At 43.6% G+C, this 17195-nt stretch overlaps 1 protein-coding gene across 2 annotated transcripts in view; it reads right to left on the bottom strand.

The window, feature by feature from the left end:
* The window catches only part of cry1a (cryptochrome circadian regulator 1a), a 48514-nt gene that overhangs the window by 16388 nt on the left and 14931 nt on the right, over window positions 1–17195 (bottom strand). For both annotated transcript variants that reach the window (XM_060903308.1, XM_060903306.1), the window contains exons 3-9: window positions 11556–11698; window positions 11223–11407; window positions 8820–8908; window positions 7347–7487; window positions 6901–7212; window positions 5255–5406; window positions 4367–4569 (exon numbers count right to left, since the gene is read on the bottom strand). In XM_060903308.1, coding sequence (XP_060759291.1) covers window positions 4367–4569; window positions 5255–5406; window positions 6901–7212; window positions 7347–7487; window positions 8820–8908; window positions 11223–11407; window positions 11556–11698 — 1225 coding nt within the window. The remainder of the gene's footprint in view (window positions 1–4366; window positions 4570–5254; window positions 5407–6900; window positions 7213–7346; window positions 7488–8819; window positions 8909–11222; window positions 11408–11555; window positions 11699–17195) is intronic.

Genomic DNA, 17195 nt, shown 5'->3' with positions numbered 1-17195 from the left:
TGGGTTTCCTCCGGGTGCTCCGGTTTCCCCCACAGTCCAAAGACATGCAGGTTAGGTTAACTGGTGACTCTAAATTGAGCGTAGGTGTGAATGTGAGTGTGAATGGTTGTCTGTGTCTATGTGTCAGCCCTGTGATGACCTGGCGACTTGTCCAGGGTGTACCCCGCCTTTCGCCCGTAGTCAGCTGGGATAGGCTCCAGCTTGCCTGCGACCCTGTAGAACAGGATAAAGCGGCTAGAGATAATGAGATGAGATGTTCGTTTTCCAGCACAAAATTTAATGTTACAGGGGGGAAGAAAAAAATTTGTATCTGAGCAGCATATTCCATAAGAGAGCACTTTTCAGATTAAAAAAAAGAAAACATAATGAAGGCTGCTGGGTTTTGATGCAAAATGAAGAAGCGAGTGTGACAGTCAAAGCGTCCAGAAGAACTTTGGCTGGTTCTGGAAGATTCTCAGTAAAACCTACAGCTCATTTCCGCATAAAACTGCACTCATTGGACCTCAGACTACTATTTATTTATTTTTTAATTTTTAAAGCAAAGATACTGCTGTCTCACACCAAATACTGACTTTGTTTCATTTATTATGGCTTACTGATTACAGTATTTTTTTCATGTTGAAACATTTAATTGCATTATTTTTAAGGCATTTTTGGTCCACAGCATTTCTTTACACGTGCTTAAGACTTTTGCACCGTACTGTATAAAGGTAAACACAAGAATAGTCTACTACATGCAAAATGTTGTTCAGAGGTGGACAGTAATGAAGTTAATTTACTTGAGTATGGTACTTAAAGGAACAGTCCACCGTACTTCCATAATGAAATATGCTCTTATCTGAATTGAGACGAGCTGCTCCGTACCTCTCCGAGCTTTGCGCGACCTCCCAGTCAGTCAGACGCGCTGTCACTCCTGTTAGCAATGTAGCTAGGCTCAGCATGGCCAATGGTATTTTTTGGGGCTGTAGTTAGATGCGACCAAACTCTTCCGTGTTTTTCCTGTTTACATAGGTTTATATGACCAGTGATATGAAACAAGTTCAGTTACACAAATTGAAACGTAGCGATTTTCTATGCTATGGAAAGTCCGCACTATAATGACAGGCGTACTAACACCTTCTGCGCGCTTTGACAGCGCATTGATACGGAGCTCAGATATCAATGCGCTGCCGAAGCGCGCAGAAGGTGTTAGTACGCCTGTCATTATAGTGCGGACTTTCCATAGCATAGAAAATCGCTACGTTTCAATTTGTGTAACTGAACTTGTTTCATATCACTGGTCATATAAACCTATGTAAACAGGAAAAACACGGAAGAGTTTGGTCGCATCTAACTACAGCCCCAAAAAATACCATTGGCCATGCTGAGCCTAGCTACATTGCTAACAGGAGTGACAGCGCGTCTGACTGACTGGGAGGTCGCGCAAAGCTCGGAGAGGTACGGAGCAGCTCGTCTCAATTCAGATAAGAGCATATTTCATTATGGAAGTACGGTGGACTGTTCCTTTAAGCACACTTTGAGTATCTGTATTTTACTTGAGTATTGTTTTTTTTGGAAAAACTTACAACTTTAACTTCACTACATTTGAAAGGCAAATATCGTACTTTTTACTGCACTACATTTCTATCAAGGTCCTCGTTAAGGCCAATTTATGCTGACAACCCAGTCCTTGCAGATGGCGTCTGCGTAGCCCCCCCCACCTTTGCAGACAAGAGGGCTCTGATTGGTCCACTCTACATCCGCTGTACACGCACTTCTGCTTCCCTACTTTCCTGGTTTGTTTTGTTTTCACGACCGCCATTTTTAAAAACACGAGCGAAGATGGAGCAGCACGAAGAGCGGTTGATCGAGGAAGTACGTACATCTATACGACTCCAGTTCTAGTCATTATAAGTAACTGGAGGATAAACACTCCACTAATCACACCCACCAACTACTCCTAGCGATTTCGCGACTTCGCGCCCCCTTGCGTTGTGGCGGTGAATAACATCGCGCACGCCTATTACTCCTCGCTCAACGATAAATTACAACTGTCTGCGAAAAGCTATCTGCGAAAGCCTTGTCGCAAGAGCATGCAGAGGCCCTTACTATGAAGCAGCTTTGAAAGTGGATGTTTTTTTCTTTTCTAAAACGTGATTGGTTTTTTCGCAGGCAACACTGATGCCCCTTTTCCACCAAAGCAGTTCCAGGGCTGGTTCGGGGCCAGTGCTTAGTTTGGAACCGGGTTTTCTGTTTCCACTGACAAAGAACTGGCTCTGGGGCCAGAAAAACGGTTCCAGGCTAGCACCAACTCTCTGCTGGGCCAGAGGAAAGAACTGCTTACGTCAGCGGGGGGGGGGGGGGGGGGGGAGTTGTTAAGACCAACAACAATAGCAAGATTGCGAAAGGTCACCATTTTTAAGTGACGAGAAGCAGCAGCTGTACAAACGCGAAGTCATCCATTATTATTGTTGTTGCTGCTGCTTCTTCTCCATGTTGTTGCTGCTACGATGTTCGCGCCAAGGTTTATACAAACGCAGCGACGTAACTGACGTATACAGCGACGTAATGACGTGGCTCTGCTTAGCACCCCAAGCTATGGAAAAGCAAACTGGTTCTCAGCTGGCTCGCAAGTTGAACGAGTTGTGAACCAGCACCGGCCCCGAACCAGCCCTGGAACTGATTTGGTGGAAAAGGGTAGAGAGACAACCAGTCAGTAATCACTAGGGTCACGTCACATCCATAGACTGTATAAAATCAAGTTCAGTGATTTCTCAGCAGTGTTATTTGAACACGATCAGCTGATGGCAGAACGGAAGGAGGCGGTTCTTCTGGAGAATGCACACACACCCGTGGCTTTACCTAGAACCCATTAAGGAGTCTCGTCTCGTCTTCTTCCACTTATCCGGGACCGGGTCGCGGAGGCAGCAGTCTAAGCATGGAAGCCCAAACTTCCCTTTCCCCAGACACCTCGGCCAGCTCCTCGGGAAGAACACCGAGGCGTTCCCAGGCCAGCCGAGAGACATAGTCCCTCCAGCGTGTCCTGGGTCTTCCCCGGGGCCTCCTCCCGGGGGGACATGCCTGGAAAACCTCCCCAGGGAGGCGTCCAGGAGGCATCCGAAAAAGATGCCCGAGCCACCTCAGCTGGTTCCTCTCGATGTGGAGGAGCAGCGGCTCTACTCCGAGCTCCTCCCGAGTGACTGTGCTTCTCACCCTATCTCTAAGGGAGTGCCCAGCCACCCTGCGAAGGAAACTCATTTCAGCCGCTTGTATCCGCGATCTTGTTCTTTCTGTCATTACCCAAAGCTCATGACCATAGGTGAGAGTCGGAACGTAGATCGACCGGTAAATTGAGAGCTTCGCCTTTTGGCTCAGCTCCTTCTTCACCACGACGGACCGGTAAAGCGACCGCATCACTGCGGAGGCTGCACCGATCCGCCTGTTGATCTCACGCTCCATCCTTCCCTCACTCGTGAACAAGATCCCGAGATACTTAAACTCCTCCACTTGAGGCAGGACTTCTCCACCAACCTGGAGAGGGCAAGCCACCCTTTTCCGGTCGAGAACCATTAAGGAGTCGTTTCGTTTTAAACGTTTGCTTTGTTTGCCGAAAACAAACCACACCATGGCCTACAAAAACTCGCCGTCCAACCTGCAGAAGCATATTGAGGGATATAAACGTTTTATTCCAAGAGAAAGCTTGCAACGAAGTTGTCTGTGCTTTTAGAGCTAGCGATAATGTTGCAATAGCTATGCAGTCTGGTTAGTCAAATGACTTTCTACGGATTTGCCCGCCAAGTTACCATCGCCTTGTCCACGGCTAACATTGACACACAGCTAGTGAACTTGGACACTGTTAGTTAGCATGTAAAAACGGAGTTATGCTAACATGAATAACGTTAACTTATCTGAAGTCCTTTCAGAAATATATGTTTTAGCATAATCTTGCCAAATAAACAGAATATAGAAGTCTTTGTTTTCTAGTAGTGTTAGCTACCCAATATGATTTTGAGTTTGAAAAGAGTTTGCTAGCACATCAGGTGGAGTTTCACTGACTAGCTAGCTTAACGTTAAACCACCATGATGGCACAGCATGCGTTCATTTTGTGAATTCGCATTTCTGTCCTTGGTAACGGCATTCGGTTTTGTAAGCGTTGTGGCAATAATACAACGATGCGTTGACAGAAAATGTACTTTTAATGCTTAAGTATTTTTAAATGCAAATACTTCAGGACTTAAGTAAAAATTTGACTGGACAACTTTCACTTGTATCGGAGTAACATTTAACCAGTGGGATCTGTACTTTGACTTAAGTAATGAAGTTGGGTACTTTGTCCACCTCTGATGTTGTTCATGTCTCACAGCTACACACACATACGACACTCACCCAGGCCGCGGTAACAGGACAGCTGTTGGTAGATCTGCTTCATGCGCTCTATATTGAGACGGCTGGCCTCTGCGTGGTGCACCATGGGCTTTGGGTAGTGCATACCAATCACACACTTTGCTGACTTCTGCACACTTTCCGGAGCGTTCCACGGGTCATAGATGTACTTGGCAGGAAATCCTCTCAGCACAGGTATATACCGTCTATATAACAATTGGTGACAGATTGGTTACACAAGCCCTACCTTAAAGGAATACGCCACCCCCAGGTGAAATTGAGTCAGTCCCTGCAGTCCCTAGAGTTGGATGAGTGAGCCAAAGCGTTTTGTAGCCGACCCAGCCATTGCCCTGATCTAGAAACGCCCCGGTTAGCTTTAGCTTAGCGTAGTCGCTGTAATCCGGCGTGTCCAGCTAGCATTGTCGTTGCAAAAGTGAAGCAAATAACTCAAGATTTTTTATAATTATTTCTCATGACCTGTACATTCACATCGAGTACACATATCAATGCAAATTAACAGATATAAATTGGTCTAGTAAATCCCTTCGTGTTAATTTGCATTGATATGTGTACTCGATGTGAATGTACAGGTCATGAGAAATAATTATAAAAAATCTTGAGTTATTTGATTCACTTTTGCAACGACATGCTAGCTGGACACGCCGGATTACAGCGACTACGCTAAGCTAAGCTAACCGGGATGTTTCTAGATCAGGGCAATGGCTGGGTCGGCTACAAAACGCTTTGGCTCACTCATCCAACTCTAGGGACTGCAGGGACTGACTCAATTTCACCTGGGGGTGGCGTACTCCTTTAAGAAAAACCTGTCCTAAATATTTCTTCACAGAGACTACAAGATCACAAACGTACATCTAATTCAGTCTAACCCACCGTATGTAGTCCCCGTTGGGGTCGGTGCGGCGGCCGAAACCCACTGGGCAGTAGCAGTGGAAGAACTGCTGGAAGAAGGAGCTGCAGGACAGCCACATCCAGCTGCCTGCGTTCACACTCCAGTCTGCGTCCAGCAAAAGCTCCTCAAACACCTGGCACCAAAACAGCGTTGAGTGTTGTATTGCAGCAATGACATGAGGTTGTAGAGACACCTAGTGTGTAAAACGTGCAACTACAACACATGGGTTCATGCGCGCCTTTTTTTTTTTTTTTTCTTTCAGGAGCCTTTACTTTTTAATCTAAGGAAATAAAGTAAGCCCGTGTTTGCTTGGCTCTGAATTTCTGAAAGGCATTGGGTGTGACTTTTGAACAAAGGTGATACGCCAGATCACAAGAGAAAACACAAGATACAGCGTGTTCTCTCACTTCACAAAAAATGTTGGCTGAAGACATACAAGAGCAAAGGAAAGTAGTGTTTTTTTTATTTTAAAAAGACTTGTACAAGTTAATAGACATTCACTGAGGTTTGAAGGGGGACCTGGACTCGGCCTCATTTATCAAGCTGTATATGATATTAATTATTTCATACGTCAATATCTGGTATTCATAATCCAAAATCCAGTTCAGGAAAAAAAAACAAAAAAACATTTGTATCAGGCTTGTAATACTTGAGTTCAGGATTCGGACTCGAGTCTGACTCGTGCCCCAATTTTAAGGACTCGTGACTTGACTTGAGCACTGATGACTCGGACTTTATCTTCTGGTGTTGAAAATATTTCACTTGTTTGCGTCACTCACTGGTGATGTATACGTTCACCACTTAAAGATAAACTTCATATCTTCGCGCAGCCGTGTAATATCCTCTATTTTTTTCGCGGTGCGGTTTCGATCAAATCCTGCGCTCTGATTGGCTGGCGAACGGGTCCGTATTCTATGATACGGACCCCAGTTACGGACCTCTGGCGACTCGCTTGTTCACAACAACATAGTAGCATTTTTTGTCAACATATATCTTTTTTTTTTAATAAGATTTATTTATAAGATTATCAAAAATCTTGTAAATTTTTGCCAGCATTTCTCAAGAGAATAGCATTAATTTTACAGCATGGATAGCGATAACGACAGTCTTCACAGTGAAAGCGAGTTTTACTACCCTGAGGAAGAAGAAATAAAAGAAAAAACATTTCAGGAGAAAGCTAAAAACCTCTAACTGTTGCTAATGCCGAGCAAAAACATGGCTGAATCCTGAATGACTCAATTTTGTATAAACAGGGGACTACATAGGCGGCAAAATGTAGTTTTTTTTCCTGCCATGGAAGTGCACTTGTATACCGAGGAGGAAGCAATTTACATTACAGCCGTGAATGAGGATTCAAAATGGCAGCTCGGCTCCGTTTTCCCTTTCGGGCGCTCTTGTTTTCTGTTAGAATTTGGTAAAGAAAAAAATAAATATCTTATTTACCAGCTTAAGGTCGGTCCGTATGGTGAAATACCGTGACCTCGGCCTTGAATACTAAAACCATGGTCACGGTATTTCACGATAGGGACCTCCCAGCTGGTAAATAACATATATTTATGTCTCAGTCAGGCACGCATTCAACAAACAGCAAATAAAAGGATGTGTGTGAAGAAGAGTGAAAATATACCTTCATGCCCTCCTCCCAGCTGACCCACAGGTCTCCACGTGTGAGGAAACAGGCCACGGCGTGGCGCGCCAGGTGGTGGATCCACCCCTCCTGCCTCAGCTGGGTCATGATGGCGTCGATCCAGGGGAAGCCTGTCCTGCCTTCAGCCCACTTGGCCAGTGCCTCAGGGTTGCGGTCCCATGGGATCTGGACGCATATTGGGTTGCCCTCCATTTTATCGAAGCGTGGGTTGTTGGTGGCGGCTGTGTAGAAGAACTCGCGCCACAGTAGCTGGCCGTAGAGCGAGAGAGGTGGCGAGCTGTTCTTCTTCACCTGAGGGACACAGGCGTTAAAGGAAGCCCACCTGGATTAGTGTGCCTCCAGAACTGACTTGGATGTCAAATTCAGAACTGAGGATCTGATTAGTGTCAGTTCTACCTCTGTATAATGGAGATGCAAGTTCTTACCTTCTTGTACAAGTCAGTGAGTTTGAAGTAGAAGAGTCGACAGGAGAGGCAGCCAAACCTCAAGTAAGGACTCAGCCCAGTAGGACTAGCCAACAGCGAGTTGGCGTTCATTCTGGGACGCTCAAAGTTGGCCACCCATGCCTGGAAGCACAGTGTTGGATTAGTGACTGAGAGTAAAACTGTCCCAGACTACATCACTTTCTATTTTATACTGCATGGGACCAGGCTTGTAGTACTCGAGTCCGACTCGTGCCCTAATTTTAAGGACTTGTGACTCGACTTGGACTCGAGCACTTGGATTTTTTCTTTATTTTTTGTAACATGCCATAATAATTTGGCATAATATATTTATATCTACATTAATTTTGAACTAATTTCGTGCAAGAGCGTCACACCTGCGCACCTTGCTGCGTGCACCAGATAGACACACTGTCGCGCTCCGGACAGTGCACGCTCCAAGCGGACTCTCGCGCATGCCGCAAATAACTCGCACCTGCACAGGATTAAGGCGCAATCAGTGCGTCTATATAAAAAGTGTGAAAAAACACACTTACTTTGCGAAGTATTGAGCTGCGTTGCGGACACATTACCGAGCCTCATTTCCTTGTTTGGTTTCCTGATTTCCTGTTTCTCGTCTTTGATTCTGCCGAGTCTACGATAGCCTGTTTGTGCCTCACGCAACCCATTACCTGTTTTATGATTTTGCTGGCCGTTCCAGATTGTCTTCACTTGTATTAACGAATGCATCTTCTGCACTGGCGGCACGGTGGTGTAGTGGTTAGCGCTGTCGCCTCACAGCAAAAAGGTCCGGGTTCGAGCCCCGTGGCAGGCGAGGGCCTTTCTGTGGAGTTTGCATGTTCTCGCCGTGTCTGCGTGGGTTTCCTCCGGGTGCTCCGGTTTCCCCCACAGTCCAAAGACATGCAGGTTAGGTTAACTGGTGACTCTAAATTGACCGTAGGTGTGAATGTGAGTGTGAATGGTTGTCTGTGTCTGTATGTCAGCCCTGTGATGACCTGGCGACTTGTCCAGGGTGTACCCTGCCTTTCGCCCGTAGTCAGCTGGGATAGGCTCCAGCTTGCCTGCGACCCTGTAGAACAGGATAAAGCGGCTAGAGATAATGAGATGAGATCTTCTGCACTTACGTCCATCTCCCAACCGTCTCTGACGGAATACTTTGCACTCCCTGATAAAGAGAAGCACAGTCACCTGTTCATACCGTACGTCATGTTCAGGAACAAACTACTGTTAATGGCGCTAAAACAGCCAGCGTCAAATGGCGCGGTTGGAGTCTCGGACTCGACTCGAATTTTTTTTAATGACTTGGACTTGAACACTAGGGACTCGAGACTGGAATCGGAGTCGAGGTTTAGTGACTCGACAACAACACTGCATGGGACTCTCTCGTCAATACAAAAGCAGAGGAAAAAAAATTTAAATAAATGCATGTGCTTTAATCAGTGAAGCATTTCTGACCTTTCTCTCCAGATGCCTCTCGAGCCGTGTCAGAGCCTCAGTCTCTCCCCCGGGCCACACAGCTGAGGACAGCCCCTCTGTGTCAAAACCTGAGCACACCAATCAAACCAAACCACTGAGCAGTTACACTTACAGAAATCATCATCATACAGCAGAGGAACAGCTCAGAAAACAGCTTTTAAACCAGCTTCGGATTCAGTGCGACCGTCCGCAGGATAACGTAGTTCGTGAAGAGGGATGAATGAATGAATGAATGAATGAATGAAGGAAGCCTAATTATATTTTCAATGCATTAAAATACCAGATTTGCAGTTTCACTCACCCTAGTTTTTACTCTCCGTCAGAGATTGGTTGAGAATTCTATATTAAATATTTATGCAGAACCAGTAAAAACCTAACGAGGGTCTTTTGCTCATAGTTCAAGACAGAATCACAACATATCAAAAGAATCGATCATACCCCCTACCCTTCATAAAACGTCTTGCTTTACTGATTTAGTCAAAAAGTCTGGCATCAGCAGCACACTAAAGGGGTGTTCACACGGCAACTTTTACTCCGGTGTAGCACCGGGGCTGCCCCGGTAGAGTGCTCACACGGTACAAAGTTATACCAGTGTAGCCCCTGAAAGCTGCTTAAACCGGTGCAAATCTAACCCTGCTCGGGAGGTGGTTTAAGAAATTTACTCCGGAGTAAATGCTAGTTTGCGGGGCAGCACCGATATAAAATGGGACGTCTGAACGCTACAGGGGTAGACTCGCTACGCGTGAGGAGAGTTGATTACATACTGGCATTGCATAATTTGCATCCTGGTATTTTGCGCTTCCAAAATGGCGAATATCAACAACAACAGAACTGCGTGTCTTCCAGTGTTGCCAGATTGGGTGGTTTTAAGTACATATTGGCGGATTTGAACATATTTTGGGCTGGAAAACGTCAGCAGTATCTGGCAACACTGGTGTCTTCATCCACGTTGTTTTCCTGGCGCTTGGTGATGCCATGACAACCGGGAAAAGGAAGTGCATTTTCACGCATGCACATATTTCATTTCCGCATTATTACTATCGTATAGCACGGTCGCGAAAACTGCCGTGTGAACGCAAGTGGGGCTGCACCGGTGCTAACACGCTTCTCTCTAGTAAGCAGGTTTGTGACGTGTGAACGCTCCACAAAATTTACACCGGTGTAAGATATATCGCAACAAAATACATCAGTGCAGCATCGATGCAAATATGTGCCATGTGAACACCCTTTATATTGACTACTTTCACATTACCCATAATGCTTTGCGCCTTGGGAGGTAACCAGGCTCTATATTTGTTTAAGTCAGATAACCTCAGTCATTTCTTCAAATTCACACGGGGAAAAACAAATTTTCTTGATTTAAAGTTTTATAGAATACCTAAATAAGCTAAGCGTCGAACACGTGGGTTGGACAGAATTCGCCGTCAAAATGTGACACCGACAGACAACACGCGACGGTGTTCTACACACTTCAGTCTGATGATCCGAGTCACGACGCCTACAGCCTCTCTGTCTTTGTGTTTAGTCATAAAAAGCGCCGAAACCGAAAACAAGGACAAGTCAAAGTACTGAAAAGGACGACTTTATTGAAGGATCGACTCCCAAAACAAAGCGCAAACGATGCAGCGTAAGGAAGCGGACATGTCCTTCGCCTTTTAGTGTTTATGTAGGGAGATCGAATGTAGTGTTTGACCCTGTGGCCCTAATAGCTTCCTCTAACAGCCCAAAGATTGTCGTAATCCGGTAGCATACGAGCTCGAGGAAAATCAGAGTGAAGGAAATCAAAAATCAACGTCAACTTAAGGAAATGTGACAGTTCTGCCGTGTTTACTCGACTGAGTGAATTCCTTGCTTGTGTTCGAAGCGTTTTGTATTTTCTCATGGCTTTCTCGTCATAACCAGCAAAAACCATTTCACTGTGGATTCTTCTATGATCAGTGTCCATCTTTCAAAGCTCTTCTGCCAATCTTTTAACTTCTGTGGGTCAGTAATTCTTGGAACACCCGTGTTGACAGACGAAGAAGGCTGCTGACGGTCACCCGAATTAGAGATGTTCAAAGCGTTCGATACGATATTTACAAGCGCTTTTTTACTGACTGATTTCTCAAAGTCCACAGAAAAGGCTTTGCAGATTTCTGCTTTAGTTAGTTTTGACACTTCTTTGAAGGTTTTAGGGAGATCTGAATCCAAAAGATTACGGTCAGTGTGCGACGACGTGCTGTTTAAGTTTATATTTTGGTTACCCCAACAAGGCACAAAGTATTATGGGTAACGTAAAAGTACTCAATATGCTCCATCGAGTCAAGATGTTTTGCAAATTTTTATGCTTTAGGAGCAACTCGAACACAAAATGGCAAGTGAATTACAATACGAGAGACTCACCAAGCTCCTCCAGGGAAGGAACCCCAAACTTCTCGTCATGATCATCAGAAAGAGGAGTGGTGCAGGAGCCCATGACCTCTGCTGTGATGGCCTCGGTGGGAGTCTCCACCGCCTCCATCCTGCTGATGAGGGTCTGGAAGCGCTTGTAGGTGAGTGGAGACTGGCCACCATTGAGCTCGATGATCCTGACAGAGTGGGGGGAAAAAAAAAGAAAAAGACAGAGAGAACAGAAGATGGATGAAATGCAGGAACAATACTGACAAAATGAACTGGCAGAGTTCTTTAATCTCTGTGATCATTGTGGTAGTGATTGCTGCTTGGCGAGGTACGTACTTGTCCAGATCATAGAGCGTGTGGGAGATCCGTACGGTCACCTCCACGCTGGCCTCGCTGGCCAGCTTTTTAATGGCTGCATCTCGCTCCTTTCCAAACGGCTCCGAGTCATACTCGTACGACAGCCGGGTGATGTTCCACTCCTGAAGGTGGATCAAGAGAACATTATTAGCATTAATATGACAAAACGGACCGTAACCTTCAGTGAAATCAAATTTGGAAACTGCTGTTGTTCGTAGCAAGACTGGAAGATGGAGTTTATAATCACAGCGGACGCCGTACATCACAGGGGACGCCGTACATCACAGGAAGAACTGATTTCTCCATGAGAATTTTAAAAAAGAAATATAACAAGATCGACTATGAGCTACTGCTCACTTGCGTATCCCCCCACTCTCGCTTATATCAGAACACAAACAATCGAAGGAATAGGACACCTATTATGAATGTTGACTTCAACAAATAATTAACCCTGAAACAAATAAGTACAGAGCAATATAGGTTATAGTTGCTGAGAAAAGTGTTAGGAACGTTTTGGAAATCCACGCTATAGGTTTTGTAAAAACATTCAGTCGGTAAACAGGAAATCGATGTGGGACAGACCTGAAAATGGTATACATGGTATAGAACCCCAAGCTAAAGTTTGGTACCAAATATCAAGCAGTTGTGATTTGTAGTTGCTGAGAAAAATGTCACAAAAATGTTGTAAATCCACGCTATATGTTTCGTAAATACATTCAGTCGGTAAACAGGAAGTCGATGTGCGACAGACCTGAAAATGGTACACACGGTATAGAACCCCAAGTTGAAGCTCGGTACCAAGTGGCTATGATTTGTGGTTGCTGAGAAAAAGGGTGTTCTGGTTTAGCTTCATGAGTTGGTTCTGGAGATAATATAAACAGTTGAACTTGAACAGAAAAATGTGCTAGAGTGTATATTTTAACATTTTGTCCAGACTAAATGTACTAATCATTACATACAGTAGAAGGCAAAAAAAAAAATATATGTGGTATATGCCAAGAACAAAATGAAGAACACAAAGAAATGAAACTTATAAAGATACTTAACATGTTAGCTTTCACAGAACTTCTTTCGTTATCACAAATAGCCGATGGCCGTAAACGATGGCCGTAAACGAGATTCGTTGAGACCTGTGTGAGACATCGTAGGATGGAAGTAAAACGTACAGCGGAAATCAAAGTGACCGACATCTGCCAACGTTGTCAAAAGACGTGCGCGCCCTCTTTCGAATGCTGAGGTCATCAAGCCGGAAGTTGTCCGTGACCGAAATCGCTCCCTACTCACTATATAGGGCACTATATAGTGAGGACGCCATTTTGTAGTGCTGTCCGAAACCTTAGTGAGGATTACACCCGATATAGTGCACTCAAAGTATCCCACAATGCATCACGAAAAGTAGTGTACAACCGATGGTCACTAACCAAAGCAATATATCCCATCATGCATTGCGGTCGCGCTGAAAGAAATCAAATTAAAAGTCTCAAATTTGATTTAATGGTCAAACAGTGCACGTCAAGATATTAATAATCCAAAAAACCCCCGAAATGATATCAGTTCAAAGGTTTACAGTCTCTGAAAGTTATGTACGCGTAAATAGCTCTGGTAATCCTTTACATAAAGGGTCCCTTAATCATTACTGACTGCATGATCAATCCACAAACATTACTGAATCAGAAGTCATGTTAACAAAAGAAACAAAGTTAGTTAACGTGTATTATTTGATGTTTGTTTAAATGCTAATGAAATACACCTACTCTGACTAAACTTTCTTCACTTTATGCCTGTATTAATTATGATGTTGGCTCAAGTTGGGCTTATTTGGTTTAGTATTTAAAAAAAAAAAAGTTAATATGTATATTACTTACTTTGTTAATGTCATGTGGTGTATTAATAGGCATGGAACAATATATCGTGTAATGATAAATCACGATGCAAATTTATGAGGCTTCGAATCGATGAAATAAAAAATAAATAAATAAACTGGGCTGCGTGATCTCTTCGTTTTTTCCTAGCTGTACGTGCGGTGTTCAGACAGCAGACAAAGTAACACAAAATAATGGGAATACATGTGACTTCACCATAGGCAGAAGTAATGCAGCTCTATTGCCACGAAAACATACAAGAACAGATCTAAAATGGTAAAGAGCTGTGCAAATAGAAATCAGAGCAAATGAGAAATCGGAGCTCTCTTTTTACAGACCGCTGAAAGAAAGAAAAGAGAAGAAATGGAGGTAGTTTTCTGTTTAAAGAGGAACTGAAGGCAAATTTTTATCATCAGCAAAATTCTATTTGTCTCATTTTATAAAATATAGGAATGCATTTCTGACAGCTATTTTGTCACTGCTATAGGAAGTTATGAGTGGGGGGGGCCTCCCTTCCGCCGTGCGAAGCCTTTGAAAAATTTAGGCTACAATGGGACATTCTGAGGCTATCTGGGTGGGAAATTGTAACAAATTGTTTGTCAACATTGGAAAAAAAAAAACCTGTAACAAACACTTAATTCAAATTTTCATCTCATCTCATTATCTCTAGCCGCTTTATCCTTCTACAGGGTCGCAGGCGAGCTGGAGCCTATCCCAGCTGACTACGGGCGAAAGGCGGGGTACACCCTGGACAAGTCGCCAGGTCATCACAGGGCTGACAGACACAGACAACCATTCACACTCACATTCACACTTACGGTCAATTTAGAGTCACCAGTTAACCTAACCTGCATGTCTTTGGACTGTGGGGGAAACCGGAGCACCCGGAGGAAACCCACGCGGACACGGGGAGAACATGCAAACTCCGCACAGAAAGGCCCTCGCCGGCCCCGGGGCTCGAACCCAGACCTTCTTGCTGTTAGGCGACAGCGCTAACCACTACACCACTGTGCCACCCATTAATTCAAATTCTAATACCTCATAATTCAAATTACACATAATACTAATTCCTCATGATTCTAATTGAAATTTATAATTCAAATTAAATCAAACTTAAAAAAAGTATTAAACATTCACCACAGAAATCTGCTGTTTTCTTATAGTAGAATAAGGTAGAGTTAGTTGTTCAAAAAAAAAAAAAAATATTCCAGAGCAAAATTATTTTCTTTAAAAGGAAACTAAAAAAGTAAAGTTGGAATCCAACCCAAATCACAAAGTTTGAAACCATGCAAAAAACGTAAGCGCGCTTAAAAAAAATTAAATAAATAAAAATTAAAAATTTGAACTTTTCCTGGAACTCTGTCTTTTTCTCATTTTGCTTTTCCACTAAACACTCGGTGCCTTCATCAGAGCAAGACATCTGGTCTTCGTCCGTCACGGATTCCCCGACGCCGCTGTCACATCGCTCGGTTGGCGCGTCCTTCAATGAGGGCACGGAACCGGTGGCACAGACCGATCCCTCGACTGTCGCAATCTCGCCATCGGAAACATCTTTATCCACTTTGTGACAGAAAAAAGAAGTCATCATCTTCTGCCCCGGACAGTCTTTGGCTTTCTTCCGTTTCGTGCCGCTGGATGACATCTTTAAATGCCCAAGTGTCAACAAAAACAACTTGCGAACTTCTTCTGTCAAAAGCTCCCGCGCTGTTGGGTGAAAGGTCATTCAGTCTCGAGAAATTTCGCTCGACAAGTCAGCTGACCTTATATGTAACCTATGTGAAATCTCGCGAGAGCAGCTGCGACAAGTAAACAACATGGCGCCTCGGTCTGGAAAACGCCAATTCGGATCGTTTTTGCACCGTCTGATGGTGTATCTACTATGATTGGAATATTTTTGGAGTAATTATAACGTATTTGATGATCAGACACATTGTCAAGTGGTGTTGCTGGGATGTTTTCACAGAGAAAAGATCGTTTTGAGAAAGATTGCATGTTGTGCAGTAGCATATAAGTGCATGGCCTAAATGTGACTTGGGGTTCAATCGACATTTCGGTAAGAGGGCGCACGCCGAGAGCAAGAGGGCGCAGCGCCCCTGTTCCCCGGTTTAGATGAAAGCATGCCAACCTTTACAAAATGTGGGTAAATAATTATTGTTGGTTATTAAGAAAATGAAACAAAAGATTTTTTTTTAATTTAACAAAATTTAAGCTGAGAAAGAATAGAAAAATAAATATATAGTGGATGTTCATTATGTCTAACTATTACAGATATTTTAAGTTCGTTTCTTAGACAAGGATTTTTTTTTAAGCTTGTTACCTCGTTAACAGTTTCGGCAAGAATCTCCTGCCTTCTTCAGAAACAGTCCAGGACTGTTTCTGAAGAAGGCGGGAGATTCTCGCCGAAACTGTTAACGAGGTAACAAGCTTAAAAAAAAAAATCCTTGTCTAAGAAACGAACTTAAAATATAGAATCCAACAATAATATTTTACATATACACATATATATATATACACATACATATATATACATATATATATATATATATATATATATATATATATATATATATATATATATATATGTGTGTGTGTGTGTGTGTGTGTGTGTGTATGTGTATATATATATATATATATATACACATACACACACACACACGTATATACACTGGAGATCAAAATTAGAGAACAACTTATAAAAACTTGAATAATTTTGAAATAATACCATCTTCACTGCTCAACAGTTTAAGGACATTTTGTTGTGTCTATACCATGCTACAACAACACTTTTTCACAAAATGGATAACGCATTTCAACAAAAAACCTGCATTTTGCAAAAAATGCACTGATCAAAATTAGAGAACACTTTCAGGTGCCTCCCACTTAATGGTGCTAATCTAGCACATGGTGCTAATTTCCTTGATTATCAGTCAACCCCTATTTAAGTGGCATTCTAACTGCCAGTTTCATTGACTTTGCAAGATGGTGGGTCGTTCTAAAGTGACTGAAAGCCTCCGGCAGCAGGTTGTCCAGATGAAAACCAAAGGGATGACCCTATCAGCCATAGCAAGACAAGTTGATCGTTCCAAATCTGTGATTTCAAGAATATTGAATCTTTACAAAACTACAAACTCATTCAAGTCGCCCAAGAAGGCTGGTCGTCCACGGAAGACAAATGCAAGAGAGGACAGGTCACTGCGAAGGATGTCAATGGGTAATCGTTTCCATACTGCAGGTGGAATTGCTCGCCAGTTTAGTGCTGAACATGGTAAGGATCTGTCTCGCCATACAGTGGCTCGCCGTTTAAGAGCATTTGGACTGAAGGCCCACACTGCAGTGACCAAACCTCTCATTAGCAAAAAAAATCAAAAAGCTAGACTGAGCTTTGCTGAGGAGCATGTTGTGTGGACAGAGGAGAACTGGTCCAGGGTTCACTTCAGTGATGAAAGCAAATTTAATTTATTTGGGTCTGATGGGAAGCATTATGTTCGGCGACACATTGGAGAAAGACTAAACCCAAAGTGTGTAAAGAAGTCAGTGAAAGGTGGAGGAGGAAGTGTCATGGTTTGGGGCATGTTTTCTGCTGCGGGAGTTGGGCCTCTTGTACAGCTACATGGCCGAGTGAATGCAAATGTGTATCAGAACCTTCTTCAACAGCACATGGTTCCTTACTTGCGTTCATCGCCCAATCAGCCTGCAGTCTTTATGCAGGACAATGCTCCATGTCACACAGCAAAACGGGTAAAGAATTTCCTTGAAG

The sequence above is a fragment of the Neoarius graeffei genome, chromosome 21 (assembly GCF_027579695.1).
Source record: "Neoarius graeffei isolate fNeoGra1 chromosome 21, fNeoGra1.pri, whole genome shotgun sequence".
Lineage (NCBI taxonomy): Eukaryota > Metazoa > Chordata > Actinopteri > Siluriformes > Ariidae > Neoarius > Neoarius graeffei.
This window is presented reverse-complemented; position numbering and strand designations above follow the sequence as displayed.